Source organism: Melanerpes formicivorus, unplaced genomic scaffold (genome assembly GCF_026170545.1).
Source record: "Melanerpes formicivorus ecotype bairdi unplaced genomic scaffold, bMelFor1.0.p_v2 SCAF_8, whole genome shotgun sequence".
NCBI classification, from domain to species: Eukaryota; Metazoa; Chordata; class Aves; order Piciformes; family Picidae; genus Melanerpes; species Melanerpes formicivorus.
The window spans coordinates 1,804,493-1,832,252 of NW_027142360.1; the positions used below are offsets into that span (position 1 = coordinate 1,804,493).

Consider the following 27,760-nt stretch of genomic DNA (forward strand, 5'->3'; position numbering starts at 1 on the left):
GAGAAGTGTGGCCAGCAGGGCAAGGGAGGTGATCCTCCCCCTCTGCTCAGCCCTGGTGAGACCCCACCTGGAGTACTGTGTCCAGTTCTGGAGCCCCTATTACAAGAGGGATCTGGAGGTGCTGGAAGGTGTCCAGAGAAGGGCCAGGAGGATGAGCAGAGGGCTGGAGCACCTCTCCTGTGAGGACAGACTGAAGGAGTTGGGGCTGTTCAGTCTGGAGAAGAGAAGGCTCCCAGGTGACCTAATTGTGGCCTTCCAGTATCTGAAGTGGGCTACAGGAAGGCTGGGGAGGGACTGCTCAGGATCTCAGGTAGTGATAGAACTAGGGGGAATGGAATGAAGCTGGAGGTGGGGAGATTCAGGCTAGATGTGAGGAGGAAGTTCTTCCCCATGAGAGTGGTGAAGCCCTGGAATGGGTTGTCCAGGGAGGTGGTCGAGGCCCTGTCCCTGGAGGTGTTTAAGAGCAGGCTGGCTGAGGCTCTGTCCAGCCTGATCTAGTGTGGGGTGTCCCTGCCCATGGCAGGGGGGTTGGAACTAGATGATCCTTGTGGTCCCTTCCAACCCTGAATGAAACTATGAAACTATATTGCAGTTCAGATTCAGTATAACCCTAAATGTCATTGCATTCTTCTCTTTAGAAGCAGATCTGCCTGCTGCAGCCTGCTGCCTTGACACATCAAACCATGATTTTTATATGTGTGTTTGTATCTGCAAACAGATGTTGCTCTGGGATGGCACACAGCAGTAGAGCTTTCAACAAAGCACCTGAGCTCACTTTGGTAGAAGCCTCATCCCTGGAGGTTCTGAAGGCCAGGCTGGATGTGGCTCTGAGCGACCTGATGTAGTGTGAGGTGTCCCTGCCCATGGCAGGGGGGTTGGAACTGGGTGATGCTTCAGGTCCCTTCCAGCCCTGACAATTCTGTGATTCTCTGCAGGTTTCTTGTCTGCCCTTTCTACCATGGCTCCTGGCACCCTGGTGATGTTTGGTGTAGGCTCTGCAGGACAAGGAGCTTGATCTTGGTTAGCTGCTTAGCCCTGACTCTCAGATCTTCTTACTCTGCAGAAATGAATCTGTGCAGAACAGTGTTAGAAGCAAAACAAGTGAGCCCTGACAGCCTTATTCAAAGGCCTCAGAGACAGGCTCTGTATTGAAAGCAGTGCCAGCACCCTGTTCCTGTTGACTCAGAGATTATCTCACTCCTTATTCAGGAGGGTCAGAGGTGTCCTACTAAAAAGATGTCCCCAGCCTGCTAACAAACAGCAGTTGCAGCCCCTGCCTGGGAACACAAAGACAAGCTGTCAGTATTGTCACAAGGGTTTCCAGATCTCCTAGCTGGTGCACATCAGTGCCTGTATCCTTAGCACCTCACTTTCTGGTGTGGAGGCACTAAGCTCAGTGTTCCCTTGGGTTTTCATCAGCTGCAAACATGCAGTTTTGTATTGCTGGGATGATATCCCCACAAGCACCTAGGACAAGATGAAGCAGTGTTCTTGTGAGAGGGCACAGTGAGGCATTCCTGTTATGTATTTATGCACTTGAGCTTTATGTTTTGGTGAAAAATGGCTCTTCAAATACTGGATGGCTCCAGTTTGGATTGCAATGAGGAACAAGGATTAAACTGACATGGGTAAAGGATAATGAAATAAAATAGTACTTGCTGAATGTTATGGGTTTAAGATTGGAGCTCTTGACCACAGGGTACAGTCCTCCAGGGACCCAGCCATGGAAGGGGACACCAGAAAGTGCAATCTCGACAGGCTGGACAGATGGGCAGAGTCCAAGGGCAGGAGATTGAACACATCCAAGTGCTGGGTTCTGCACATTGGCCACAGCAACCCCATGCAGTGCTACAGGCTGGGGGCAGAGTGGCTGAGAGCAGCCAGGCAGAGAGGGACCTGGGGGTGCTGGTTGATGGTAGGCTGAACATGAGCCTGCAGTGTGCCCAGGCAGCCAGGAGGGCCAATGGCATCCTGGCCTGCATCAGGAACAGTGTGGCCAGCAGGAGCAGGGAGGTCATTCTGCCCCTGTACACTGCACTGGTTAGGCCACACCTTGAGTCCTGTGTCCAGTTCTGGGCCCCTCAGTTTGGGAAAGATGTTGAGGTGCTGGAAGGTGTCCAGAGAAGGGCAACAAAGCTGGGGAGGGGTCTGGAGCACAGCCCTGTGAGGAGAGGCTGAGGGACCTGGGGTTGCTTAGCCTGGAGAGGAGGAGACTCAGGGGTGACCTTATTGCTCTCTACAACTACCTGAAGGGAGGTTGTAGCCAGGCAGAGGTTGGTCTCTTCTCCCAGGCAACCAGCACCAGAACAAGAGGACACAGTCTCAGGCTGCGCCAGGGGAGGTTTAGGCTGGAGGATAGGAAGAAGTTCTATACAGAGAGAGTGATTGCCCATTGGAATGTGCTGCCTGGGGAGGTGGTGGAGTCACCATCCCTGGAGGTGTTCAGGAGGAGACTTGATGGGGTGCTTGGTGCCATGGGTTAGCTGTTTAGGTGGTGTTGGATGATAGGTTGGACACGATGATCTTGAAGGTCTCTTCCAACCTGGTTTATTCTATTCTATCCTATCCTACCCTATCCTATCCTATCCTATCCTATCCTATCCTATCCTATCCTATCCTATCCTATCCTATCCTATCCTATCCTATCCTATCCTATCCTATCCATCTTTTGCTATTTCATTCCTGTCAGCCTGCATCTCCCTTCCCTATACAGACTGGCTGCAGAGTCAGCTTCTGCCCTTTTCTTCTTCTCTCTGCTCCCAGCCAGACCTTACCTCTTGTGGGGGAGGGTTGTGGCCTGGCTTCAGCCTTGGCAGAGCTAATTTGTACTGCATCATTTGGGCCTGGGTAGGGACTTACCTGGGGGGAGGGGGGGGGGGGCTTTGAGGCCTGGGGTATTGAGACCTAGTTGGGGGAAAGGTTTGGAAGGTGATGGCCTTGCAGTAGTGAGGTTGTGGAGAAGCCCAGGCTGGAGAGCTAGGCTGAGGCTGCATATGAGCCGTTGTGCATTTTGGGGTATTTTGTATGGTTTTGTCCTGTTGTAGATAGCTGTGAACAGCACTTCCATTGAAACTTCCAACCCTTTCCAAGCCTGTGTGCAGCATTTTCTGTCACTCCTTTGGGGAGGGCTGAAGAGCTTCTGTCTGCTCCCTAAAATCACCACACTGAAGTCCTTTGATTTATTATTTTTTAGACTGTTGTGTTGAATCTGACTTGGATAACCAATGAAGATCATTGCCCTTTTGAAACTGTGGAACTGCATCTCAATGACAGAAACATTATAGACAGCTGAAAACTTAAGATTTGAGTGGCATATTTAATATGTCCAATATGTCTCTATCCCCGTTCTTCATCACAGAGACAAACACCATCACTTGAAACTAGCCTCTTCAGAATGTGTGTGTTGCACACTGAAGTCACAGTGAAAATGTTCATTGGCAAAATGAGTTAGTATCTACATTGCTGTTGCCTCAGTGGTGGACACTCACCTTTGACAAGGAAAATTAACTTCCTTAAAGCAGGGCCTTGAACTAGTTGACAGAAGCACTGCTGGGTAATCAGTGCTGTCAATGTATTCCACTTAGTCCTGTTCCATTTTTCACCCCTATCATCAACCATTAATCAAACAGCTGCCATCACCATATCCCCTGCCCCTAGCGCAGTTGATTTCTTTCTGCTTCAGCTGGATGGTTGCTGGGCTGCTGGAGAGGACTATGGGGGTGATGGAAAGAGGGTGTTCAGGTTTCTTCCAGCATGAAGCTGCACAACGCTGTAGCTTAGGGGTTGAGCTTTGCCTTCACCATCACTTGGGTCTCTGGCTGTGCCTCACTGGTTCTGTTCTCCTGTTCCAGATAATTCAGCCCCTCTTAGAACTTGATCAGAATCGCAGCAAGTTGAAGTTGTACATTGGACATCTGACAGCCCTCTGCCATGACCGTGACCCCCTGATCCTGCGTGGACTCACCCCGCCTGCTTCCTACCACCTGGACGATGACCGGGCAGCCTGGGAGACAGAGCTGCAGAAGATGACCCAGGAGCAGGTGAGTTTGTGCTCTGAAGCTCTCAACAAGGGCCTGACCTGGTGATGTAGGTCTTACTAATGTGCCACACCAAAACACTGGGAAACTACTCTGTAACTGGTGAAAAGAAACAGGTAGCAAGGATGCTGCAGCTGATAGGAAGAGGGAAGCATTGTATCAAAGGATGAGGAAAAGGCAGAGGTACTTAACACCTTCTTTGCCTCAATTTTTACTAGCAGGACAGAATGTCTTCCAGACAGCTGGCCTGCAGAGCTGGCAGAAGGAGCCAGGAGCTGCACAGTTTCCCTATGTTCCAGGAACAGGTAGTTAGAGATCTCCTCAGCCGCTTGGATCCCCACAAGTCCATGGGACCAGACAGGATCCATCCTAGGGTGCTGAGAGAGCTGGCAGATGAGCTGCCAAGCCACTCTCTGTCATTTTTCATCAGTCCTGGCTCACTGGAGAGGTCCCAGAGGACTGGAAGCTGGCCGTCGTTGTGCCCATCCACAAGAAGGGTTGGTTGGATGAGCCAGGGAATTCCAGGCCTGTCAGCCTGACCTCAGTGCCAGGCAAGATCATGGAACAGTCATCCTGAGTGCAATCACACAGCACTTACAGGATGGCCAAGGGATCAGGCCCAGCCAGCATGGATTTAGGAAGGGCAGGTCCTGCCTCTCCAACCTGATCTCCTTCTATGATCAGGTGACTGCCTGGTGGATGTGGGGCAGGCTGTGGATGTGGTCTGCCTGGACCTCAGCAAGGCCTTTGACACCATCCCCCATAGCAAACTCCTGGCCAAGCTGTCAGCCCCTGGCTTGGACAGCAGCACTCTGAGCTGGGTTAGGAACTGGCTGGAGGCTGAGCCCAGAGAGTGGTGGTGAATGGTGCCACATCCAGCTGGCAGCCAGGCACCAGTGGTGTGCCCCAGGGATCAGTGCTGGGCCTCATGCTCTTTAACATCTTCATTGATGATCTGGATGAGGGCACTGAGTCCATCATCAGTAAATTTGCTGATGACACCAAGCTGGGGGCAGGAGTTGATCTGCTGGAGGGTGGAGAGGCTCTGCAGAGGGACCTCGACAGGCTGGACAGATGGGCAGAGGCCAAGGGCAGGAGATTGAACACATCCAAGTGCCAGGTTCTGCACATTGGCCACAACAACCCCATGCAGAGCTACAGGCTGGGGTCAGAGTGGCTGAGAGCAGCCAGGCAGAGAGGGACCTGGGGGTGCTGGTTGATGGTAGGCTGAACATGAGCCTGCAGTGTGCCCAGGCAGCCAAGAGGGCCAATGGCATCCTGGCCTGCATCAAGAACAGTGTGGCCAGCAGGAGCAGGGAGGTCATTCTGCCCCTGTACACTGCACTGGTTAGGCCACACCTTGAGTCCTGTGTCCAGTTCTGGGCCCCTCAGTTTAGGAAGGAGGTTGACTTGCTGGAACGAGTCCAGAGAAGGGCAACAAAGCTGGGGAGGGGCTTGGAGCACAGCCCTGTGAGGAGAGGCTGAGGGAGCTGGGGTTGCTTAGCCTGGAGAGGAGACTCGGGAGTGACCTTCTTACTCTCTACAACTACCTGAAGGGAAGTTTTAGACAGGCAGAGGTTGGTCTCTTCTCCCAGGCAGCCAGCACCAGAACAAGAGGACACAGTCTCAGGCTGCACCAGGGGAGGTTTAGGCTGGAGGTTAGGAAGAAGTTCTTCCCAGAAAGAGAGATTGCCCATTGGAATGGGCTGCCTGGGGAGGTGGTGGAGTCACCATCCCTGGAGGTGTTCAGGAGGAGACTTGATGGGGTGCTTGGTGCCGTGGTTTAGTTGATTAGGTGGTGTTGGATTGGTTGATAGATTGGACAGGATGATCTTGAAGGTCTCTTCCAGCCTGGTCTATTCTATTCTATTCTATTCTATTCTATTCTATTCTATTCTATTCTATTCTATTCTATTCTATTCTATTCTATTCTATTCTATTCTATCCTCTTTGCACATTTGCTTGGTTCAGCCTGTGCTGTGTGCCTCCCTTGATGCCTAGATTTGTATCTAGAGACCTCACACATGCCTTTTTCCTGCAGAGACTGCCAGCCCCTACACACCCAGAGTCAGCATTTTATAGGCCTCTTGGGTTCTGTAATCACTGCTACAAATGTTTGGGTTTCTTCAGTCTAATGCATGCCAGCCTCATGGATTAAGGAACTGTGACTCCTATGTTGTAGATCAAAACCTGAGCCATACCAGTTTGAACCACCTTGTGGTTGGGCTGAAGCACCAGGTGACAAAACCTGTAGCACATACATCAGGGGACTTGAGCACCTCCCTTGTGAACAGAGGCTGAGAGCCCTGGGGCTGTTTAGTCTGGAGAAGAGAAGGCTGAGAGGGGATCTGATCAATGCCTATCAATAGCTGAGGGGTGGGGGGCACATGGAGGGGGCCAAGCTCTTTTGGGTGGTGCACAGCAATCAGACAAGGACCAATGGATACAAACTTGAACAGAGAAGGTTTCAGCTCCACATGAGGAGAAACTTCTTTACAGTGAGGGTGCCAGAGCCCAGGAGCAGGCTGCCCAGAGAGGTTGTGGAGTCTCCTTCTCTGGAGCCTTTCCAACCCCACCTGGATGCATTCCTGTGCAGACTGCTCTGGGTGATCCTGCTTTGGCAGGGGGCTTGGACTGGATGATCTCTGGAGGTCCCTTCCAACCTCTAATGTTCTGTGAGGTGTCCCTGGCCATGGCAGGGGGGTTGGAACTGGATGATCCTTGAGGTCCCTTCCAACCCTAACAATGCTATGATTCTATGATACTGTGATACATGAGACGTCTCTGAAAACAAAAGTAAAGGCTGGATGTGGGCAATGCTTGGATGTCCCTGGAGTAAATGGACTAATCTGTTACAGCTGTGATGGCTGTAATAAAAGCAGGATCCGTGGTGATCAGTAATATCTTCTATTTCATAGAATCCTCATAGAATCACAGAAGGGCTTAGGCTGGAAGAGACCTTAGAGATCATCTAACCCAACCTCCCTGCCATGGGCAGGAACACCTCTCAACCAGCCCAGGGTATTCAAGGCTACATCCAACATGGCCTTGAACACCTGCAGGGAGGAGGCATCCACAGCCTCTCTGGACAATCCATCCCAGACTCTTGCCCCCCTTGTAGTGAAGAATTTCTTCCTAAGATCCAATCTAAACCTGTACTCCTTCAACTGAAATCCATTTCCCCTTGTCCTATGCTTGGACACTCTTGTAGAAAGCCCCTCTGCAGCCTTCCTGTAGGATCCCTTCAGCTATTGGAAGGCAGTTTTATGGTTCCCCCAGAGTCTTCTCTTCTCCAGACTGACCAGTTCTGGGTTCCCTCAGCCTATCCTCATAGCAGAGGTGTGCCAACCCCTGGATCATCTTTGTGGTGCTTCTCTGGACTTGCTCCAACAGATCTATGTCCCTCTTGCAATCAAGAGAGTGTAGGAAATTAAAACAGAAAAGTCTTTCAGTGCAAACCAGCATCTGTTTTCTTTCCAGTTCCATCTACTGGTCTAATACAAGGTAGTATTTCTGGAACTTTGCTCTTCTGATAGCAGCACTGAGGGGGATGACACAGTAAAGAGAGCATTTAAGTATCTATTTTGAGAGGAATCATCCTCTAAGTTGTCTCAGTGTCTCTGTATTGCTATCACCACAGGTTCTACCTACTGACTCGATGATCTTTGAGGTCTCTTCCAACCTTAGTGATACTGTGATACTGCTCTGCTTGTAATCCCCATGCATAACTAACATCAGCTAAAACCAAGTACAGCAGTCTCTTCTGCTTTCCTGGCCTCACTTAAGATTGCACTGAGCAAGCTTCTGCTGAAAGACACAAGCTAATGCTAGATTTCCACTTGCAAAGCAGATTTCTCACTGAAGTCGTGGAGCTTTTCTGCTTCCAGCTGCAGAACTGCCTTTGTGCTGAAAGTATTCCCATGGGGGCTGCAAATCAGCTCTCCAGAAGCCCATCAGAGGGATACCCACTCTGCATCTTTGGAATGTTAATGAGTTTTGCAAATTATTTGAAATCCAGTGCCTTAAATTCATTCCTGTCCCTTCTAATATGATCTGCTGTAGATAATGCTTCACAAGCCTCAGTGGGAAAAAATTAATCCTCTTGAATGTTAAGAAGTGCTAACATGATTAGGGAGGATGCATTTAACTGAACACCAATAATAGGTAAGAATGATGCTAATGTATCCACTTCTTACCAATGGGATTATTGACTTGGATTTGGTTTGGAGGGTTTGTGGAGGGTTTTTTTTTCATAAAGAGTTAGTTGAGAATTCATTTTCATGCTGCTGCTGTTGGAGCTGTGATCTCCCACTGCAGCAACTCTTCCTGCTGAAGGTTGGTCCTGATCGTGGCTAATAGAATCATTGAATTGAATCAACCAGGTTGGAAAAGACCTCTGAGATCAGAATCACAGAATCAACCAGGTTGGAAAAGGCCTTCAAGATCATCAAGTCCAAGCTATCACCCAACACCATCTAATCAGCTAAACCATGGCACCAAGTGCCTCATCCACTCTTATTCTAAACACCTCCAGGGATGGTGACTCCACCACCTCCCTGGGCAGCACATTCCAATGGCCAGTCACTCTATCTGGGGAGAACTTCTTCCTAACATTCAGCCTAAACTGCAAAATCATTTTAGAATCATAGAACTATTGGGGTTGGAGGGAACCTCAAGGATCAGCCAGTTCCAACCCCCCTACCATGGGCAGGGGCACCTCACACTACAGCAGGTTGCACAGAGCCACATCCAGCCTGGCCTGAAAAACTCCCAGGGATGAGGCTTCCACCACCTCCCTGGGCAAACCATTCCAGTGTCTCACCATCCTCATGGGGAAGAATTGCTTCCTAATATCCAATCTGAAGCTACCCACTTCTGTTTTTTTCCATTCCTTCTAGTACTGTCATTACCTGAAACCCTAAAAGTCCCTCACCTGCCCCACTTTCCCTCTTTTCCCCCTCAAATCCCAGAGCACCTGGGCTCTGTTGGAGTCTCCTCCCGCCCCAGGTGTGGCCACTTGGCCCTCCCCACCCACTCCCCTTTTTAATTCCCACCAGGAAAGGCAGAAACCCTAAGATGAGGGCATCTGGGGTGAGGGATCCTCCTCTCATCTCTGGTGAGTGCCCATGGTGCACAGTGGGTGGTGGTGGTGGTGACGGTGACAACAAAGGCCGGGGGGCCTGCTGGACCCCCCTGTTGTTAGGACCAGAATTGATGACTCCTCCAATATCATCCCCAGGTGCTGGCTGAGCCTCCTTACTGGAGCTGAGCTATCATCAAGTCCAACCTATTACCTAACACCTCATGACAACTAAACCATGGCTCCAAGTGCCACACCCAATCCTTTTTGAACACCTCCAGGGATGGGGACTCCACCACCTCCCTGGGCAGCACATCCCGATGGCCAATTTCTCTTTCTGGGAAGAACTTTCTCCTCATCTCCAGCCTAAACTTCCCCTGGCACAGCCTGAGACTGTGTCCTCTTGTTCTGGTGCTGGTTGCCTGGGAGAAGAGACCAACCCCCACCTGGCTACAACCTCCCTTCAGGTAGTTGTAGAGAGCAAGAAGGTCTCCCCTGAGCCTCCTCTTCTCCAGGCTAAGCAACCCCAGCTCCCTCAGCCTCTCCTCACAGGGCTGTGCTCAAGGCCTCTCCCCAGCCTCGTTACCCCCTACACCCTGTAGGTCTCTAACATGTGCTGGGAAGGCTCAGATACAAATGAGGAGTTTTCTGTTGCTTCTTCTGGTGGGCAAAACTAGTATATGAAGTAGATGTAAGCTTTCCACTCTTCCAGTACACCCACAGTGACCCCTAGAAACTTCAGCTGCTGTCAGAGAAGCGTCTGTGGGCATCAGCACCGTGGCTCTAAGGGTAGTTTATGGCCCTTTTGTGACCTCTCAGCGCTTGGTTGGTACCTCTCGTGTTTCTTTATGCTGCCATGAAGTTCAGCTCCACTCCTCAGTAATCAAACTGGTGCTGTCTGTCTCATTTGTTGCTGGCACTTTGTGAAGCTGACCTACTGCAGTAAAATTTTGGTCCCTTTGTAACAATGAAGGCTGAAGCCAGTACTTGGGTATCACAAAGTCTAAACTCAAACCTAGAGCAAGATGTGGACAATACAGAACCAGCAGCGCTTGGAAACATCAAGTTATTCATGGGATGAAAAATGCTCCTTTGAGACAGTTCTAACCCAGGGTCCCCAAAGAAGTTGACCAGAACTGTTTCTGGAACTGTCCTCCTTTGACCAGGGCATGCTCTGTTCAACCTTTCTCATTAACAAACAGAAGTTACCAGAAGGAAGGAAACATGTTGGTGTTTAAGCCCAGGCTGGACGAGGCTCTGGGCAGCCTGATCTAGTGTGGGGTGCCCCTGCCCATGGCAGGGGGGTTGGAACTCAATGACCCTAGTGGTCCCTTCCAACCCTGACTGATACTATGATACCATGTTCTAAGTCTTGACACTGAGAAATAAATCCTCCATTCATTCATTCATTCATTATCTCAGCAATTTCTATCAAATCAGTCTTCCCTTCCACTTTGTCCTAGGCTTATCATGATGCTCATATTCTTGGGGCTCTGTAGAATTACTGCTGTTTCACATTTCAGATGGTTGCCTTTAAGTGAGGGATTTGATTCCTGCCTGAAAGGAAATGACAGTGAGAGCATAACAATACTGTTCACCTTGTTAGTTGTAGTTTGGGTTTTCCTTTCCTCTTGTCTCTACAAAGGGGAAGAGTGGAGTAGAAATGGGAAGCTGCTGAAAACTGTCATTTTAAAATGGTGGTGGTGTCCTCCACTGTGGTTGGAAGGCAGCAGTGTGGAAAGCAAAAAGAGACAAGGAGGCATTAGTAGTAGGCCACAGTGTTTGGTCTGTTAATAGCTTAAGCATTCTTGTAAATGTTTCTTAGCACTTCCAGTCCAGCTCTCAAGCATGTGGTGCCTCATACAGGGGAGAGCTCCTTCTTTTCAGACATTCCTGCAGGGACAGTCATTTAAAAAAACATTTCTCTCATCCACCAGAAGAGGACCTACCCATTTGAAATAGTTTTCTTAACCCTAGGAGAACAAGGATGCGTTTTGCTTCCTGGCTCCCTGCCCCTGGTGCTTCTTTCCAACGTGTCCTGCCTTTGTCCGGCCTGGTGGAGTCCTGCCTATGTCTGCTGGCCCTCAGACACCATTTTCTTCCTTTATTAGAATAAAACCTTTATTAGAATAAACCAAACCAGGTTGGAAGAGACCTTAAGATCATTGTGTCCAACCCATCAACCAATCCAACCCACCCAAACAGCTAACCCATGGCACCAAGCACCCCATCAAGTCTCCTTCTGAACACCTTCAATGATGGCGACTCCACCACCTCCCCGGGCAGCCCATTCCAATGGGCAATCACTCTTTCTGTATAGAACTTCTTCCTAACATCCAACCTAAACCTCCCCTGGCGCAGCCTGAGACTGTGTCCTCTTGTTCTGGTACTGGGTGCCTGGGAGAAGAGACCATCATCAGCCTGTCTACAACCTCCCTTCCCCCAGAGATGTGTCAAGCAGCATTTGCAGTGTGAGTTGGTGTGCAGGGCCTGGGCAGATGCCTTTCCATAAGGTACAGTCTTGGAAGACACCTGCTATGGAGCTTGTCCCTCCCCACTACTGACATGGTGCTGCCCCTGTGACTGATTGGTCTGAGTTACAGTGAGAGCCCTTTTTGTAAAGTCATGATGGTCACAGAAGAGCCTTTGTGGTAAGGGAGGGTTGCCTTCTGTGTACCAGCTTCAGCCAAAGTCCAGACCATCTAGGGATTGCTGCTGACTGATCCTTTCCCAAGAAATCAGGGATGTCTTTTCTGCTTAGCTTCTCATAGCAAAGGAGGAAAAAAGGTGATAATGTCACTTCACCATATCAGAAGCATCTTGCTGTATCAGCTAAATAGTCATGGCTTAGTTCCACACAATCATAGAATTATGGGGCTGGAAGGGACCTCAAAAGCTCATCCAGTCCAACCCCCCTGCCAGAGCAGGAGCACCTAGAGCAGGTCACACAGGAACACATCCAGGCAGGGCTTGAATATCTCCAGAGAGGGAGACTCCACAACCCCCCTGGGCAGCCTGTGCCAGGGCTCTGTCACCCTCACAGGGAAAACATTCTTCCTCCTGTTTCCATGGAACTTCCTCTGCCTCAGCTTCCACCACTGCCTCTTGTGCTGGCATTGGGCATCCCCCAGCAGAGCCTGGCTCCAGCCTCTGGGCACTCACCCTGCACAGCTTTATCAACATGAATGAGGTCACCCTCAGGCTCCTCCTCTCCAAGCTACAGAGCCCTCAGCTCCCACAGGCTCTCCTCATGAGGAAGATGTTCCACTGCCTTCATCATCTTTGTGGCTCTGTGCTGGACTCTTTCAAGCAGTTCCCTGAGGTCACAATATTCCAGCTGTGGCCTCCCCAGGGCAGAGTAGAGGGGGAGGAGAACCTCTCTTGACCTACTAACCACAGCCCTTCTAATCCACCCCAGGATGCCATTGGCCTTCTTGGCCACCAGAGCACATTGCTGGCTCATGGCCAACCTTCCATCCACTAGGACCCCCAGGTCCTTTTCCCCTTCACTGCTCTCCAAAGAGTATAATTTACCTAGCAGATGATTAGTATTTCCCTCTGAGCGAGTGAGTGTTAAGCTTTGTGTCCGAGAGGACACCAGGCCACAGCTATGGAGTTCCATTTTCAAAGTGAATTCTGAGAGGATTAAACACACATTTTTTATTGGCTATACACATAGTGTTGCCAGTGGGATAAACTTCACTCAGCTACACACAGCTGTCTTACAAACATCCTGTGAACTTTGCTCACATCCCACTTGGGTTCTTACTTCTGTATCATCTGTGAGAAACAACTTGGTTTCTGTAATTACTCAGCCACGTTCTGCATTTTAGTCAATCTGCATTACCCTGTTCCTTCGGAGTTCACCCTCTCATGCCTCTCTGGCTGCCCTTCCCTTAGCTTGTTCTCTCCCCCACCTGATTTATGTCATTGATTTTTAATTTGTACTCTTATGGGAATGCAGAATGTATTTTCAAGTCAAACAGCTCTCTTCTGGCCTCTGCTAGGAACAATCATAGAAGTAATAATTACAGTCTCACAGTATCACCAAGGTTGGAAGAGACCTCAAGGATCATCAAGTCCAACCTGTCACCACAGACCTCAGGACTAGACCATGGCACCAAGTGCCACATCCAATCCCCTCTTGAACACCTCCAGGGATGGGGACTCCACCACCTCCCTGGGCAGCACATCCCAATGATGAACGACTTGCTCGGTGAAGAACTTTCTCCTCATCTCCAGTCTAAACTTCCCCTGGCCCAGCCTGAGACTGTGTCCTCTTGTTCTGGTGCTGCTTGCCTGGGAGAAGAGACCAACTCCATCCTGGCTACAACCTCCCTTCAGGTAGTTGTAGACAGCCTCTTCTCCAGGCTAAGCAACCCCAGCTCCCTCAGCCTCTCCTCACAGGGCTGTGCTCAAGGCCTCTCCCCAGCCTTGTTGCCCTTCTCTGGACACCTTCAAGTCTCTCAATGTCCTTCTTAATCTGAGGGGCCCAGAACTGGACACAGGACTCAAGGTGTGGCCTAACCAATGCAGAGTACAGGGGCCCAATGACTTCCCTGCTCCTGCTGGCCACACTATTCCTAATGCAGGCCAGGATGCCATTGGCCTTCTTGGCCACCTGGGCACACTGCAGGCTCATGTTTAGGTGGCTGTCAATCAGCACCCCCAGGTCCCTCTCTGTTTGGCAGCCCTCAGCCACTCTGACCCCAGCCTGTAGCTCTGCATGGGGTTGCTGTGACCAAAGTGCAGCACCTGGCACTTGGACTTGTTGAATGAATCGCAACAACTGATCTCCTTCACCATGTGCAAATGTATTTCCTGAGTTCAGTTGAGAAAGCACTGGATATGGGAACTCCCTGCAGTGCTTGCATGGTACAGCATTTTAAACTATTACATTAAAGTAAGATTTGAGGTGAGGATAAGAGCTTGGGATCAGCCTCGTGGGTTTTAAGTACTGATTGAAGTCAGAAGCGTTGTCCATAGCTTGGCCATATCCACAGCACCTTAACACACTCTATTTGCATTTATGCATGGAATTGCTAACTTAAAATATATACTATCAGTCAGTAACATTGATTACTCCTAACTTTGAAAGAGAGATAAAGAGAAAAATGCTCCTTTCAGGATGTGGCCAAGTGTTTAATAGGGGTGTGGGAGTGGTGTGTTAAAAATGTCCTCTGCTCTTGTTTCAAGCAGTTCCTAGAGGATGAGGCAGCCTGATCTATTACCTTATTAGTTTTGAGGGCAGCTCACCTCTCCATATGTTCTGCTATACATAACAAGTTCTGATACTCTGTGCCTTGCAGAGACACAGTGGTCCTCATGGAGGCTTTTTGCAGCATGTCCTGGCAGGAGCTGCTGCTATGGGTTCTGCTTGGCTGTGCGGGGGTGGCTGGGGTGGCCTCTCTGGGTATTCTTTCTGGACAAAAGGAACCACATACAGGAGCAGCCAGGTCCCCTGTCAGCTTCTCAGGCCCACTGGATTGTATGAAACAAAGTGTTCCATGGGAATTTCTTTCCTGGAGTATCTGTCAGAAATTTCATCACTAACAGGATTCTCCATGACTTCATAATGGAGGAAATTAACTTCCTGCTAAAGAGAAAGGGCAGACAGGTCTCCAGCTCTGATCCTGGAATAACTGGCTGCATATAACAGCAGCATTTCATTCAGGTCCTTCCTGCTTTGTCCTTTTCTCTCTATTTTGTGTTCCTCAGGTACAAAACCATCACTGCCTGCTAACCCTCTGGCCTCTTCCACAACTCATCATCTAAGATATGTAAGAAAGGTATTTAAGATTGGCCTTGTAGACAGGTGAATTCTCTCTATGACTATCAGGTACTGCCTTGTCTAAACAGGCAGAGTCCCTGTGGTGATGTGGAGGCCTGCCTGGTTCATCATCAGAGAAAGCAAGGGGCCTGGTACAAGCCCAGCAGGAAGGGTGCATCACAGAGTAATTCTGGCAGTGTCTAGCAATTCTGCTTCAAGAGAGTGAAGTGACACCTAAGGGAATGCATTGCATCTGGAGCTAGGAGAAGGAGCTGCCTAACTCTTTGTCACAGCACCTTGAACATGCAGAATTGTGAGCTGTTAGAGATGGTTATTGGGGTTGTGAGGTTTTCTTCTCTTCTGCACGCTTAGGTCAGTGGTGCCTGGCCCTGGGAGACATCCCTGTGATATAGGCAATTACTATGATTTGTTGTACTTAGCAACAAAACAGCAGCTTTCTGTACACTAAAAGCAGCATTGATTAATTTTCAGTGTGTAGCATACACCAGAACTTACATGAACAGAAGATTGTCCTGACTGTGAAATCATTACTGCTGTAGCTGGAGGATGGACATATTGCCTGCAAGTGCAGGATTTGCAGGAAAGAGTCTCCATTCAAATGCAAAATGCAGCTTACAGGGATTTATTTTATGCCTTTAGCCCATTGATATGATTTTGAAGTTGATTCTTTACCAAGGAAACAAGAAGAAGAAGAGGAGAAGGAGGGAGAAGAAGAATATTTCTGTTAGTCACAAAGCTTAGAGGTGCTTGTGATCACAGGCTCACAGGATGTCAGGGGTTGGAAGGGACCCAAAGAGATCATTGAGTCCAACCCCCCTGCCAGAGCAGGACCATACAATCTAGCTCAGGTCATAAAGGAATGTATCCAGACAGGGCCCTGAAAGTCTCCAGAGAAGGAGACTCCACAAGCCCTCTGGGCAGCCTGTTCCAGTGCTCTGTGACCCTTACAGTATCACAGTATAACTAAGGTTGCAAGAGACCTCAAGGATCATCGAGTCCAAGCTGTCACCACAGACCCCATGACTAGACCGTGGCACCAAGTGCCACATCCAATCCCCTCTGGAACGCCTCCAGGGACGGTGACTCCACCACCTCCCTGGGCAAAGAAGTTCCCCCTTGTGTTGAGATGGAACCTCCTGTGCTGCAGCTTACATCCATTGCTCCTTGTCCTATCCCAGGGTGCAGCTGAGCAGAGCCTGTCCCCTCCCTTCTGACCCCCAGCCCTCAGCTATTTATAAACATTTATTAAACCCCCTCTAAGTCTTCTCTTTTTTATATGAGTGCAGGATAAATCTCATGTGCACAGTTATGTCAAATATATGGTGCAAGAGGCCTCAAAACTTCCAGGTTTCTTTGTAAAAACTGGTTGCAAGATTTATTCAAAGCATTTAAATACATTTAAAACACCTTTTCAAAGCTCACATGATCTTAAAAGTCAAGGCAGAAGGTTTCATCTGAAATTTACTTCAATTTTTAAATGGAGGTTTGAAATCTTTTTGAAACAGCTAACATAAAACCAGAATTCCCAGAGAGACCAAAAATACTTCAGGTTCTACATGGGTTTTATTTTTGTAAGTTGGGCAGGCTGGAATTTCCATATCCCTACCCCTTCCTTTTGGCCTGTAGCTGAGAGGTAAAAGTTATCATGCCACTGGCTCTCATGACTTCAAACTCACAGATTGAGGCAGCTCTGGGAACACGCAGGAACTCCAGATCATCTCCCCCCACGTTTACAAAGCCACCAACAGCAGAAGAAAGGAATTCTCTGCAGTGAGGGTGGTGGAGCAGGCTGCTCAGGAAGGTTGTGGATGGACATTGAGAGACTTGAAGTTGTCCAGAGAAGGGCAACAAGGCTGGGGAGAGGCCTTGAGCACAGCCCTGTGAGGAGAGGCTGAGGGAGCTGGGGTTGCTTAGCCTGGAGAAGAGGAGGCTCAGGGGAGACCTTCTTGCTCTCTACAACTCCCTGAAGGGAGGTTGTAGCCAGGCAGAGGTTGGTCTCTTCTCCCAGGCAACCAGCAGCAGAACAAGAGGACACAGTCTCAAGCTGCACCAGGGGAAGTTTAGGCTGGAGGTGAGGAGAAAGTTCTTCACTGAGAGAGTCATTGGTCATCGGAATGTGCTGCCCAGGGAGGTGGTGGAGTCCCCATCCCTAGAGGTGTTCAAGAGGGGATTGGATGTGGCTCTTGGTTCCATGGTCTAGTCATGAGGTCTGTGGTGACAGGTTGGACTCGATGATCTTTGAGGTCTCTTCCAACCTTGGTGAGACTGTGATCCCCGGAGGTGTTCAAGGCGGGGATGGATGAGGCCTTGAGCAGCCTGGGCTGGTGGAAACTGTCCCTGCCCATGGCAGGGAGGTTGGAACTGAATGATCTTTAAGGTCTCTTCCAACCCAAACCATTTTATGGATCTATGCAAAAGGCCCTAACCCTTGGCCCGAGATTCAGTATCCTGTAATGTACTTGGAGACAAAACAAAGGTTAAGATTAAATCAGTTGAATTTCCCTTTGATGCTTATTTCTGTTACTTTAAGCTCTAAACATATTTTTCAGACTAACCATAGCTTGATCCAGAAGCATCTAAACTTTGGAAAACATAATTCCAGATGCTGACATGGCAGCACTGAGCACATCCTGCAGTCAGCTTTTCTTTTTGTGCTGCTTTACGAGCTCCTCATCCTCTGTGTTCAGTTTCACTGAGCATGGCCTAAGATACTAGTTTAGTTTATTATCTATGTAATAGATTGATATCATTTTCTATAATCATGTCTATATAATTGCCATTTAGATATAATTTATATGATTTTATATAATATTGATATAATACTGATATAATGAGATTGAACACATCCAAGTGCTGAGTTCTGCACTTTGGCCACAACAACCCCATGCAGTGCTACAGGCTGGGGTCAGAGTGGCTGAGAGCAGCCAGGCAGAGAGGGACCTGGGGGTGCTGGTCGATGGCAGGCTGAACATGAGCCAGCAGTGTGCCCAGGCAGTCAAGAGGGCCAATGGCATCCTGGCCTGCATCAGGAATACTCTGGCCAGCAGGAGCAGGGAGGTCATTGTGCCCCTGTACTCAGCACTGGTTAGGCCACGCCTCGAGTCCTGTGTCCAGTTCTGGGCCCCTCAGTTTAGGAAGGAGGTTGAGATGCTGGAAGGTGTCCAGAGAAGGGCAACAAAGTTGGTGATGGGCTTGGAACACAGCCCTGTGAGGAGAGGCTGAGGGAGCTGGGGTTGCTTAGCCTGGAGAAGAGGAGACTCAGGGGTGACCTTCTTGCTCTCTACAACTACCTGAAGGGAGGTTGTAGCCAGGCAGAGGTTGGTCTCTTCTCCCAGGCAGCCAGCACCAGAACAAGAGGACACAGTCTCAGGCTGTGCCAGGGGAGCTGGAGGTTAGGAAGAAGTTCTAAACAGAGAGAGTGATTGCCCATTGGAATGGGCTGCCTGGGGAGGTGGTGGAGTCACCATCCCTGGAGGTGTTCAGGAGGAGACTTGCTGGGGTGCTTGGTGCCATGGGTTAGTTGATTAGGTGGTGTTGGATTGGTTGAAGGGTTGGACACGATGATCTTGAAGGTCTCTTCCAACCTGGTCTATTCTATTCTATTGGTTTTGTGGAATTGTTAACAAGAGGAGGATAACTCTTTTGGGAGTAAGTCTCCTCCATATAAATACATTGTTAAAGGACCTTGGCTTCGTTTTGCCTTGCTTACATCATGGCATAAGCAGAGGCCTGGTGCTTCACAACTCCCCTAGTGTGCATCCTCCTTGTGAGCTAGGAAGTTATTTTCCCTCTGCATGTCAGTTAACCTTTCAATAGGTTCTGGAATACCTTGGAGCACAGAAGCCCAGTGCAAGCTAAATTCACAGCAAATGATTTGGGATATATTTTTTCCACTGATACAATTTAACTATAAATGGAAAAGTATTTGTATCATGGACTTGCTCTAAAGCCAGGAAGGAAGACAGCAGTGGTGGAAAGTGTCTAAATCTATTGCAGATTATCTGCAAGCCTCCCTTCCCCTGAGATGCTGAAGGTCCTTTCTGTTCTTCTGTCCAAAGATAAAGTGTAAATGCTATGAAGTACTTCTGGGGTCCTTGCTATCCTTTTCCTTCTGAGCTGTCTATTGTTACTTGTAATCAACTAGGCAAATGTACCTGGCCTCTCCTCCTCCTTTTTGGTCAGTTCTACAAGGCAAGTCTTTGAATCTCCTCATATCCCCAGCTGAAGGTGGACTGTTCACACTCCTTTATTTCCATGTTAAAATGAAACTGCTTTTGTTTACAGTGGCAAGAACAACACCAGGAGCAGAATCGATAGGAATACTTTAGGACAAACTTCCCTACAATCTGGACTGCCAAATAGCTAAGTGAATTAAGTTCCCCCCGTGGAGAACTGGATGTTCCCCATCAGGGAGCTTGTCTGGAGGAGCAGTGCCGTGTGCTGCTCACAGCTGTTGTTGAGAGGAGTGATGTAAGCGGAGATGACCTACGTGGTACAGAAATGCTGTGAGCGGCAACAGGGGCCAGAGGGCCTTTGTTTAAGTAGAAATCACTGAATCATAGAATTGTCAGGGTTGGAAGGGACCTCAAGGATCAGCCAGTTCCAGTCCCCCTGCCATGAGCAGGGTCACCTCACACTACAGCAGGTTGCTCACAGCCACATTCATCCTGGCCTTAAAAACCTCCAGGCATGAGGCTTCCACCACCTCCCTGGGCAACCTGTGCCAGTCTCTCACCACCCTGAGGGGGAACAACTTCTTCCTAACATCCAGTCTGAATTTACCCATTTCTAGTCCTATCACTCCCTGACACCCTAAACAGTCCCTCCCCAGCTGTCTTGTAGCCCCCTTCAGATCCTGGAAGGCCACAAGAAGGGCTCCTGGGAGCCTTCTCCTCTTCTCCAGACTGAACCACCCCAACTCTCTCAATCTGTCTTCGTATTATTAAACCAAAAGCTAGAAAACTCAGTGCAAGACTATGGTTCCTGTTTTCTTCACAGACATCTCATCACAGCCATCTGCCAGCCAGCTGTGCAAGCTTTCTGTCTGTGCTAATTTGCAAAGTGTTATTGCTGGCCTCCAGCTTTCGGAGCCATCTCTTTATGGGCTCTGGATGGTCAAAAACTTATTTCTTGGAAATATTTTCTTCCTCTGGTTAGGTTGGTTACCTTTGTTTGATTGCATTTGATTTATTTTTGGCGTGGGTTTATTTTGTTTGGCTTACCTCGGTTTTAGAAATACATAAATGCCAATTTCCTTGATTTTATAAGTACATAAATGCGAGAAACTGAGACATCACTGACTTTGCAGTGCTGCCCCACTGAAAACAACATCCTGCAGGGTTCTTGTCCCTTGTCCAACGACCTCCTTTCAGTTTTAAGGTTAATCTCTTTGAAGTGCTTTTGCATTGGATTGTTTAATTACTTTGTCCTTTCCCGGAGCTTCAGCTGGAGGATGTTGCAGAGGTGCCCGGGGGAGAGGTGCAGGCTGGGCAGGTGATGATGCAGGAGCACCGTGAGCTGTCTCTGCTCACACTGCCCTCTCCTGGCTCGCCTCCCGCGGGCCCAGAGCTGAGGTCCCTTGCAGGAGCTGCATGAAGAAAAGGAGAATTGTGTCGTTGGCTGCTTCTCCCGCTGCTTGCTGGCTCTCCCGGCCCTCACAGTCTCCCACCCCTCTGCGAACGGCACTGTGAAATCCCTGCACCGGCCCAGGAAGCCAAGGCAACCCTGCCTCTGTGTTCAGCCTTCAAACCAGTCCCATGGAATTGCTCCAGCAGTTAGGTGGTTTGCAGGCTGCTGTAGCTGGGGCCACCTGAAATCGCTGGGATTTCACTAAGCTGAGCAATCTGAGACTCAGAGGCAGTCCCTGAAGCCCAGTCTCCTGGCTTTCAACGTTCAGCACTGCTTCTAGCTGGCTGTACTGCCTCTTTCAGTCCTGCTTGCTGACTGGACCTCTCCTAAGCTTATCCATCCATTGCATGTTTCTGACAAATAGCTCTGCCAGGCTGTTGGAACCAAGCTGATCACCTATCCACAGTGTGCCTTTCCTGAGCCATTCTGGCTTACAGCTGAATTCCCTGCTTGCTCTCCCGAGAGCCCTTACAGAGCTCAGAGTGCTCCCCTCCCTCTCGTTTTCCCCACTTCCCCAGCTCATGTCACTCCACAGAGCAGGATCAGGTTGCTTTTGCATTGTGATTCTTGGCACAAGCCCCTCTTGACTCCGTGTAGCTGTTCTGTGAGTACAGCCAGTAGGAACAAAGCACATAAGAACACATTAAACTAACATTCAGCAATGCAAAGCCCAAATAATTTACTATATGCTACCCTGCCTAGTAAAGGGAATAGTGTAGCAGGCTTACCCTTTTAATTTCCTTTCTCTCACTTTTGTCTACAGAAGTCTATACCATTACTTCCTTTAAAAGTGTTTGTATTTATTCTGTAGCTGCTCCTAGGCTGCTTGGGTTCATCCAGTACTTCTTGAAGTGGCAGTCTCCCATGCTTTGCTTTATGCCATCACTACACAGAGGCATACTGTAGTATCCAATTCAAATTGCAATTGTGGTAATGTAACCTTTCCCACTGCATTGTGCTTTTATGGGGGTAAAATGAGCCTTACTGTCTTGCTGCTGACAGTTCTACCTTTTGAAAACCTACCACAAGCAATGTTACAAACTGGAGGTCAAGAAATAGATCTGGGGAGGCCTCATCACTCTCTACAGCTACCTGAAAGGAGGTTGTGGAGAGGTTGGTGCTGGTCTCTTCTCCCAGGGAATTAGTGATAGAACAAGAGGGAACAGCCTCAAGCTGCAGCAGGGCAGGGTTAGACTGGACAGTAGGAAGAATTTGTTCCCAGCAAGAGTGGTCAGGCCTTGGAATGTGCTGCCCAGGGAGGTGGTGGAGTCCCCAAGCCTGGCTGTGTTTGAAGGTGGTGTGGCTGTGGTTCTTGGGGATGTGGTTTAGGAGTGAGTAGGGTAGGGTCCTGGGTTGGACTTGGTGATCCTGAGGGTCTTTTCCAACCTGAATGTTTCTGGGATCTGTGATGACCAGTTATCCATTTCCAGGGATGAAAATTACAATCTGACATTCTTTCTGTGTCAATATGCTACCACAGGAAAGTTCCCATCAAAATGCTAACCACTTAGGCCTTTAACATTTCTTCTTCCTGACAGGTAATCCTGTGACAAAGAGCTTTGGATGCAGAAGCTGGCAATACACTTCAAAATCCAAGTGTCTGTACCTGTTACAAATGTCTTTCTTATAGGGAATGCACTTTATTAGTGGGAAAAAGGGTTTTGTAGAGATAATGTATCATAGTAGTATCATAGTATCAGTCAGGGTTGGCAGGGACCACAAGGATCATCTAGTTCCAACCCCTCTGCCATGGGCAGGGACACCCCACACTAGATCAGGCTGCCCAGAGCCTCATCCAGCCTGGGCTTAAACACCTCCAGGGACAGGGCCTCGACCACCTCCCTGGACAACCCATTCCAGGGCTTCACCACTCTCATGGGGAAGAACTTCCTCCCCACCTCCAGCTTCATTCCATTCCCCCTAGTCCTATCACTACCTGAGATCCTGAGCAGTCCCTCCCCAGCCTTCCTGTAGCCCCCTTCAGATACTGGAAGGCCACAATGAGGTCACCTCTGTGCCTTCTCTTCTGCAGACTGAACAGCCCCAACTCCTTCAGTCTGTCCTCACAGGAGAGGTGCTCCAGCCCTCTGCTCATCCTCCTGGCCCTTCTCTGGACACCTTCCAGCACCTCCAGATCCCTCTTGTAATAGGGGCTCCAGAACTGGAGGCAGTACTCCAGGTGGGGTCTCACCAGAGCTGAGCAGAGGGGGAGGATCTTTTCCAATCTTACCTATCTGTATTATCTGATCTCCTAAGAGTGTTGCTTCTCCTTATTCTGTTAGATCCTTAGGCAAGGATGAGCAGAGGGCTGGAGCTCCTCTCCTGTGGAGACAGACTGAGAGGGTTGGGGCTGTTCAGTCTGGAGAAGAGAAGGCTCCAAAGAGACCTTCTTATGGCTTATTTGAAGTTCCATGTCCCATCCTGAGCCAGCTGTAGTAGTGTGAACAGTGAATGATCCAAGAGGAAATGCAGAGCTAGTAAACAAGAATCATGTGTGTCCAACCACAGTTGTGGGTAGCCAGCTGAGAAGCTAGGAAACAGAGTCCTGGGAAATCACTGATTACACAGGAAAACTAGAATTCTGGTTAACTCTTGAGCATATCAGTGCTGGGAACAGTCTTGTTTGACATCTCTGTTGGTGACATGGACAGTGGCAAGTGTGCGGCCAACACCAAGCTGTGTGGTGCCGCAGACAGTGGAGGGAAGGGATCCATCCAGGGGGACCTTGACAGGCTGGAGAGGTGAGCCCATGACAACCTCATGAGGTTCAACAAGACCAAGTGCAAGGTCTTACAGCTGGGTCAGGGCAATCCCAGGTACCAATACAGGCTTGAGAGCAGCCCTGGAGAAAAGGACCTGAAGGTGCTGGTGGATGGAAAGCTCAACAGGAGCCAGCAGTGAGCACTTGCAGCCCAGAGAGCCATAGCCAGCAGGTCAAGGGAGGTGATTCTCCCCCTCTGCTCTGCTCTGGTGAGACCACACCTGGAGCACTGTGTCCAGTGCTGGAGCCTCTGTTCCAGGAAGGATCTGGAGGTGCTGGAAGGTGTCCAGAGAAAGGCCACAAGGATGAGCAGAGGGCTGGAGCTGCTCTGCTATGAGGACAGACTGATAGAGTTGGGGTTGTTCATTCTGGAGAGGAGAAGGCTCCAAGGAGACCTTCTTGTGGCCTTCCAGGATCTGAAGGGGGCTACAAGAAAGCTGGGGAGAGACTGTTGAGGGTGTCAGGGAGTGATAGGACTGGGGGGGGATGGAGCAAAACTAGAAATGGGGAGATTCAGATTGGATGTTAGGAAGAAGTTGTTCCCCATGTGGGTGGTGAGAGACTGGCACAGGTTGCCCAGGGAGGTGGTGGAAGCCTCATCCCTGGAGGCTTTTAAGGCCAGGCTGGATGTGGCTGTGAGCAACCTGCTCAGCAACCTGGTTGGAACTGGATGATCCTTGATGTCCCTTCCAGCTCTGACAATTCTGTGATTCCATTCTGTGTAATTGTGTAACCTTTCTATTAATTTCATCTAGGAAATGGTTCTGAAGAAGTGACCTATGAAACATCCTGTTGTTTATGAATAAAAGTCAAACTGTTTAACCTAACATCCTAGCAAAATGCTGTACTGCTTCTGGAATAGAGTTTGCTTTCAGAAAAACATCCTACAGAGGGAGATTTTGTAATGTTTATCATAGGTCAAGTTATTCAGGGGTAGCTAAGTCAGTTAGTTTCCCCATGTGGATGTGGCCTTAACTGGGAAGGTCACAATCTAGGTCCTGTGGAAGGAAGAAGTGAAACAAAGAGTGGGAAGAGCATCCAGGTTCAGGTAAGGGGAGTGACCAAGGGAAGGCGCTGATGCTGGCAGTGCAGCTCTGCCAGCTGCCTTTCCAGAGCGGTGTTGTAGCTCAGAGCTGAGCCTGCTGGGCAGGTCTCACGCTAGGGTGAAGCTGTTTCATGTCAGAGAGTGACCATGGGCCCTGTGTGTCTCTTGCAGCTTCGTGAGGAGTTAGAGAAGGGCGAGAAGGAGAGCGCGGAGCTGCAGGAGTTTGCCAACGCCATCCTGCAGCAGATAGCAGATCACTGCCCTGACATCCTGGAGCAAGTCGTCAATGCCCTGGAGGAGTCATCCTGACCTCGGCCACCGGCCCCACCGCAGCAGCACACCAGTGGCCAAGCCCAGGCAGCCCGAGGAGCCGTGAGCGTGGAGAGGAACGTGAAAGACAGGAAATGGAACAGAAACTTCTGCTGCACACTGACAAAGGAAACAAAAGCAGAAAACCCCAACCCTCTGAAAACTACCTGCTCTCTGGGTGCTGCCAGGCTGTGATTAATCACTCATGTTTGCATTCGTCTTCTCGCTGCCTTTCTACTCTAGAATCCACTTTCCCACTGACTTTGATGTTGACATTTGGATACAGCTATGCAGAGCTCTTCCAAGTCTGCTGAGCAAAGAAGGGGGGATTCCGCTGAACACACTTGTGTTACCTAGCTCCAGCTCCCCATCAGGGTGCAGAAGGGTCGCCCTTGCCTTGCATTCATGTATTGCTTTTTAATCTTCCTTCTCTTTTGGGGAGTTTTGGGGTTTTGGGGTGTTTGGGTTTTGGCTTTCTCATAAAAGCTCACAGCCTGAACTCCATAGTGCTAAAGTCAAACCTGAGCCTGCTCTGATTATGTCTCGTGACTGGCCAGCATCAGCTAGCTAGCTCAGGTCTTGCTGCCTGTCTCATTATTTCTTGTGTTCTTAAACAACAGAGAGAGGAAAGGAAAGTCTCCCCTGTTTGTTCCTCTTAGTCACTTCATCTAGCAGCTGGGAATCACGGTAGGCGTGCTGGTACTTTCTGTTTGCTGAACTGTGATTTTCTTTCCCTGATCTGACTCTGAAATGCTAAGGGAGGCATTTTTTTCAGTAACTGTTTTCATCTGTTGATTTCTTGGCTGGGCTTTTTGTTCAGCAGAGGTTTCTCATCATAGGTCTATGTCTTCTAAGTTCTTATTTTACAGAGAGCTCTCCCCCCCCTCGAGCAGGTGTGGTCAAGAGGTCAGCCTTGCAGCTTTAACTTACACAGTTTGTCCATTGCCACTTGTTCAGGCTGCAGCTTTCTGAGTGCTGGCTGCCATCAGAGGTGTTTTAGGCATTTGGTAAATGAGCAAATTGCATCCTTTAGCTTCAAAGTCTAGTTTGAAAGCTAAGCTAGGTAAATTGGCAATACAGTACTTACTGCAATCATAATGCAATTTCTTCTGGTTTGGCTCAGGTTGGCAAGGAGTGAGTTCCAGTTCAGAGCAATAAACCATTCCTGTGAAAAGAAGCATCTCTGCTGGAGTTGGCACCCAGCTGAGCAGATAGGTGTAAAATCACAGCTTTAGTTAAACCAGTGCAATCCTTCTATGAATAAGAGAGGCCTTAGTCTTGTTCCCATCCATCTCTGACATTTGTTGAGGCCCCTGCTGATAGGTAATACGACCTGGAATAGCGGGTCAGTTTGTCCTTGGGGTAGCAAGTTTGATGAGTAGGGCTTGGTGTGCATCCTTGGACTATGCATTACTGGGGAGACACGTTTTTTTCCTGGCTACCAGTGGTTATGTGTGTCTGGGGGCATCTGCAGGACAGAACCCTTTAACACATCCCTGTGTGCTCCTCAGAGGAGTTGCTCCCCTTCAGCTTTCTTGTATTACTTAAAAGAATGGGGGAAGGGCAAAAGAAGATCAAATATCAACATATCAGGGGAAGAAATCTTAGTTGTCTCTTCACTAGGTAATGATGACTCTTCCCAGCGAAGCTCCCATTCAGAACCTGCAGTTTAATTCCATCTGACTTACTGCATTTCCAGCTTCATCACTCGACTTGTGCTGAGAACAATGTCCCAGGCCCTTTCAGAACTGCAGTTCTTAGGTCTCTCAGATCACAGCACCCCTGCAGGTCTTTCACACCGTGTTTTTATGTTTAGAAGTGACCAAATGCTTCCAATAGGCAGAAGATCAGCAAATGTTTGAGTAGAGGAAGATGAAACCTGCCTTTTGTTCAGACAGGCACTGAAAACTGGACTAAACTGAAACCTTATGTACCTGTTGAAAACTGACTGATTGGAAACAAATCACATCCCCAGCTCATTCTGTTGTAATGATTCAGCAGAAGGCACTGGATCCATAACCATGGTGTCCACGAGGGAAAACTATGTCAGGCTCCAAAGAAGGTGATTCACACTTTTTCCATGTTCTGAGCTGCCAGTGCTTTGCCAATCAGAAAATGTAGCTTTAGTTCTTGCTCTAGCAGCAGCCTGTGTCTGCAGCCTTTTTTTGTCATGGATGAGCAGAGTAATGGGAACCTGAAAGTGCACACGGGGGGGGGGGGGGGGGGGGAAGCAGCGGAAGGCGTGTAGACAGTGACTGTACATACCACTGAGCTGTGCCTCACCCCAGAACCACCCCACTGGTCCTATGACTTGAGTCAGCACGTTTCGATGGGAGCTGTTGTTTTGAAATCTTCCCTCTTGCTTTCTCTTCATCACCCCTAATTACTCACTCAAGGAATTTAATGCCTCCTGTAAAAGCATCAGAGCCATCAGCCTAACATCATCGGCCACCGCCACCACTCCTGACTATCTCATTAGCTTATATGGTCAAATCTCCAGCCGCCCTGGTTCCCTGCTGTAAAACAATCCCTCCTCTGTGAGAAGCTGTGGAATTTCCCTTATCGATGGTTCAAATGACTCCTGCTTGTAAACCTCTTACTGAGATGTTCCTTGATAGCGTTTCTGCTGCAGGCAGGGGGAGGGGGTGGGAATGAGGGCCGGTCACTTCGGGCTGTCCTCTCAGTTCCCTCGGTTTGCTGCATTGCTCACACGCGGCAGGGGAGCGCTGGCTCCGCTGCATCTTTGGCTCAGCTGCGGCTGTGATTCTGGATGGAGAGTGCCCCGGCCACAGGCGCGGCGCTGTCAGGGCAGCGTGTGCAGGAGCCCTGTGTCAGCAGCCAGGCGAATCTCGCTGTTTACACATCTCTGGGGCTCTGCCCCGAGAGGATTTGTCAAGCCTGGCTGGTTTTCACGCTCGCCATTTGGCCTTTTATCTCCCAGCCACACACCTGCTGTTCCTCCCATCTGGATTGCTGGGCCTTGGCAATTTTGCTCATTAACTGCTGTTATCTTCTAGGGCTTCCAGGCCTCCCATCTTAAACACTGCTCACTGACCTCGGTGAAATGCTGTCAGGGAGAGAGCAGACCTCAGTTAGGAACAGACTCGGT

At 49.3% G+C, this 27,760-nt stretch overlaps 1 protein-coding gene across 10 annotated transcripts in view; it reads left to right on the forward strand.

Annotated features, from left to right (window-relative positions):
• The window catches only part of ERC1 (ELKS/RAB6-interacting/CAST family member 1), a 435,845-nt gene extending 408,968 nt beyond the window's left edge, over positions 1-26,877 (forward strand). For 6 of the 10 annotated variants that reach the window (XM_068141805.1, XM_068141804.1, XM_068141809.1 and 3 more), the window contains 2 exons: positions 3,852-4,040; positions 24,514-26,877. In XM_068141805.1, coding sequence (XP_067997906.1) covers positions 3,852-4,040; positions 24,514-24,651 — 327 coding nt within the window. In that variant the 3' untranslated portion in view covers positions 24,652-26,877. Of the gene's footprint in view, positions 1-3,851; positions 4,041-24,513 lie in introns of those variants that run through there. The other 4 variants (XM_068141811.1, XM_068141812.1, XM_068141814.1 and 1 more) reach the window with 1 other exon arrangement.
• Positions 26,878-27,760: the final 883 nt, after the last annotated feature.